This window comes from Anneissia japonica, unplaced genomic scaffold, assembly GCF_011630105.1.
Source record: "Anneissia japonica isolate Jap-2015-1 unplaced genomic scaffold, ASM1163010v1 scaffold42763_len1417_cov186, whole genome shotgun sequence".
NCBI classification, from domain to species: Eukaryota; Metazoa; Echinodermata; class Crinoidea; order Comatulida; family Comatulidae; genus Anneissia; species Anneissia japonica.
In genome coordinates this window covers 1-1,417 of record NW_022727559.1, presented here as the reverse complement: position 1 = coordinate 1,417, position 1,417 = coordinate 1, and the positions used below count along the sequence as shown (strand labels likewise).

Sequence of the window (1,417 nt, the reverse complement as noted above, 5' to 3'; positions counted from 1 at the left end):
ATGCTTAAATTACATTTTTATTTCCCATTTATTATTATTATTATTGTTATGCACAGCCTTTCGGAAAAAAACACAAACATGGTTAAAAAGTTTCCGCAATTTAATATTAAAAATATACTTTTCGGAGCCTACGTTAAGGGAGTGAGACTTACATCCAAACATCGGAGTGGAGAGGGAATCAATTTACTCTTCATGTCTTCCGCATTTACTAGTAGCATACCAATGCTCCGCCGTTCACGAATCGCTTCAGCTTGAGAATGCTGCATATGATAACGCTCCAATGCCTCGGCAAAAAACTCAACATCTGCCGAACATCAATGAATATTATAATCACATATAAGGCCATCAAATACATGATTCTATTTGTTACAACAACAACAACTATTAAATAAAACAATTATTTTAACATACTGGTTGTTTCACAGCATCAAACGTAAGAGCATTAAGATTAACTACAAAAGATATCAAAGTTTGTTTACCGTGCTCATCCTGCTGAATTTCGTTCAAGTCGAGGCCTTCATTTTCTCGGTAAAACTCTCGGAACGGCTCAAATGTATCTGCATACAACTTGACAGCTTCAAAGGCTTTCATGATGCAATCCTGAAAAAAAAAACACAATTGGAATGTGCTAAAATCTATACATATATCAATGTGTAAAATAAGTGAATATTTTCATAATTACCATACCATTCAACCTAAAATGCAAATGAATACATAACCACTGATTAAAAAAATTCATAAAAAATTATGAATAATAATTGAAAACAATGCAAGTGAATTCTTTTTGAGACCTAATACTCAAAGTGCTTACCCTGATACTTTGAATAACCCCCTGTAAATGCTTATCATCTTCAAACATGGCCATCAGGCTTGGGCCTTCCCCTGCAGTCTTCTCCTCCAATTTACCATTAATAATAGGCCTACAGAAAGAAAACAACATTGAATGAAACCCTCCCAATAATTAGGCCTAAAAAAATCAATTGTTTTTCTGCTTTTTAATGCTGAAAATTGTATAGGAGGGGCAGGTGCAAAAAAGTTTTTTTTTATTTTTTAGTTTTTTTTTCTCCTGTCATCAAAATTAACATATTAAATCGCAATGCTTTTAAACTTGTCTCACTATTTGTTTTTCAAAGGGTATTCATCAGACTAAATAAAAATAACCCATAATCAATATACAGTGATTTGCCCATACAGGTAAGATATAACATCATTATGCCCATATATGTAAACCACAGAAATCTCTGACAGAAAATTTCATAGTGAGTACAGAGCATGTGGGAGTGTTGTAAATAAGGTCCTGACACGAGCAGCGTTTGAACACAGGAGCCCTGCAATTAAAAAGTGATTGTAGAAGTCTTAGCTAGTACCTTGTGAAGGCATCAAAATACACATCAGGAACCAAGTTAGCCACACTCAG

General features: G+C 33.9%; 1 protein-coding gene across 1 annotated transcript; it reads right to left on the bottom strand.

Annotated features, from left to right (window-relative positions):
• Positions 1–152: 152 nt before the first annotated feature.
• Positions 153–1,414, bottom strand: LOC117113774 (dynein heavy chain 6, axonemal-like; the record flags this gene model as incomplete). The annotated part of the gene is made up of 4 exons (XM_033257209.1): positions 153–304; positions 480–600; positions 812–920; positions 1,368–1,414. Coding segments are annotated over 4 exons (429 nt in total), but the record flags the coding sequence as incomplete, so codon positions are not given.
• Between the last annotated feature and the right edge of the window lie 3 nt (positions 1,415–1,417).